General features: G+C 38.8%; 1 protein-coding gene across 1 annotated transcript; it reads right to left on the bottom strand.

The window, feature by feature from the left end:
* Nucleotides 1–238: 238 nt before the first annotated feature.
* On the bottom strand, nt 239–1,392 carry LOC127841488 (uncharacterized). Its single transcript, XM_052370334.1, has one exon. The coding sequence runs from the start codon at nt 1,351–1,353 to the stop codon at nt 565–567; it is 789 nt and encodes a 262-aa protein (XP_052226294.1). The 5' UTR covers nt 1,354–1,392; the 3' UTR covers nt 239–564.
* Between the last annotated feature and the right edge of the window lie 428 nt (nt 1,393–1,820).

Here is a 1,820-nt window from a genome sequence, read left to right as displayed (position 1 = left end):
TACTCTCTCGTTTAAATATCACGGTCGCATTCCATCAACAGTCTACACAGGAAACGGTATTAACCACCGATATTAAACTTCTTTCAACGTATATTTTTAACAGAGAATTTATCTCACATTAATTGATCGTCTTCTGACGTCCAAAGCATTCACAATAAGTGTTTACTTTATTTCAACAATTGAATCTTTTATAATGCATGCATATTGTTAACATTTAGCAAGTACAAGCAAGCTTTAATCGATGCCAGGATAAGGACAATATTAATTGATAAAAATAAGTCTGTAGTCCGTGCGGTTGTTCTTTTCAATGTTGTGTACATACAGTATTTAAAGTCATTTTAACGTATGTCCTGTAGTCGAATATCTTCACAAGGAACCTCTGTTAGTATAAAACTTATTCATTTACAACATTCACTGTTGAAGAAGTGTCAATTGTAATATTGCTTACTCGAAATAAAATATTGTGACTAAGTCTTATTCGTATAACAAAAAGCCGGAAAAAGAAGTCATATGGAAACCAGTTATACTTGTTAGTTCAGCACAGTCATAATAAACAATTTCTAACTATACCGATTCGCCTCGCGCAAGTCGCACTACTGCGTAATTGCCACCCATACCACCAAGGTTGCCTGCACCACCGACCATGTATATGCCGTCTTTAACGAGTTCTACATTTACTCGTCCTTTAAGTGAATCAATTGTAAATGCAAAGAAATATACACCTGGAATGTGTGCTGTAAAAACGCCACTGGCAGGGTTATACGCGTCTCCGTCGTTGATAATAATTCCGTTGCATTTCACGACCTGTCCATGATGGAAAATAGCTTGGTCGTGATCAAGGTATGTACTAAATGCCACGTGTTCTGGTACTTGACCATTTCGCACATTTCTTGAAATAGCATCCGACGACACTACTCTTACATCATCGGCAACTAACGATTGATTGACAGAATGAACGTCAGCATTGACATCAAGCGTTCTTTGTCGTGTTTCATTATCGACTTCTTGACTCGTTTCAACAGCTTGTTTCGTCTGGTTGTCAAACGTGTCAGCGTCACCGAACCCACTCATGCCGACAGCCAAACTTTGCCTCTCCACTGTTCTACCTTCAGCATAAATGTGCCGTATATTGGCGTCCTTTATTTTACCTTCAAGGGTTTCGATCCTGTCTCGATAATTTTCGAACAAATCGAGCAGAGTTTCATATTTCGTGAGAAGATCAGCGTGTGCCTTCATCAAGAAGTCAAGTTTCGCGTTACAATCTCCACACGCATTTTCTTCTGCAACGGAGAAATGAAAGTATCCGAGCACGATCACAAGTTTTACCACGATAGCACCAGTGCGGGTCTCCATGCCTATAACTGCCAAAAAACTGCTAAATGTGAGCGCTTATACATATACGACACATACATTACGTGTTATCACCTAATGGTTGATGATTATGATTGCACACGTATATTTGGCGTATTTGCTAAATTTCGTGCTTATCTTAAGTCAACATCTGTATCAGTCCGTGAATGTACACATTGCGTTTAAGGTCTTCGGTGAAACCAACCGTCGCAAAGTCGAAAATAATCACGATTCTCGTACATATTTATTTGAACAATTTCGCCTTATAGTTAAACATTGGCTTTTTTGGCGGCAACCTTATGACAAAAAAAAACGACATGCAAAGGATTTAAAAAAATATATCATATATATCATGTGACATCGCCTGCTCGTTATGTCATACTGGCGGGTAAATTCGTTATTTCTTCGGGTTGGCAAAGTCCAAATCCGTCAACACGATAAGACGAGAGAACGCAAAAAGGTTTCCGCCA

The sequence above is a fragment of the Dreissena polymorpha genome, chromosome 8, assembly GCF_020536995.1.
Source record: "Dreissena polymorpha isolate Duluth1 chromosome 8, UMN_Dpol_1.0, whole genome shotgun sequence".
NCBI lineage: Eukaryota > Metazoa > Mollusca > Bivalvia > Myida > Dreissenidae > Dreissena > Dreissena polymorpha.
This window is presented reverse-complemented; position numbering and strand designations above follow the sequence as displayed.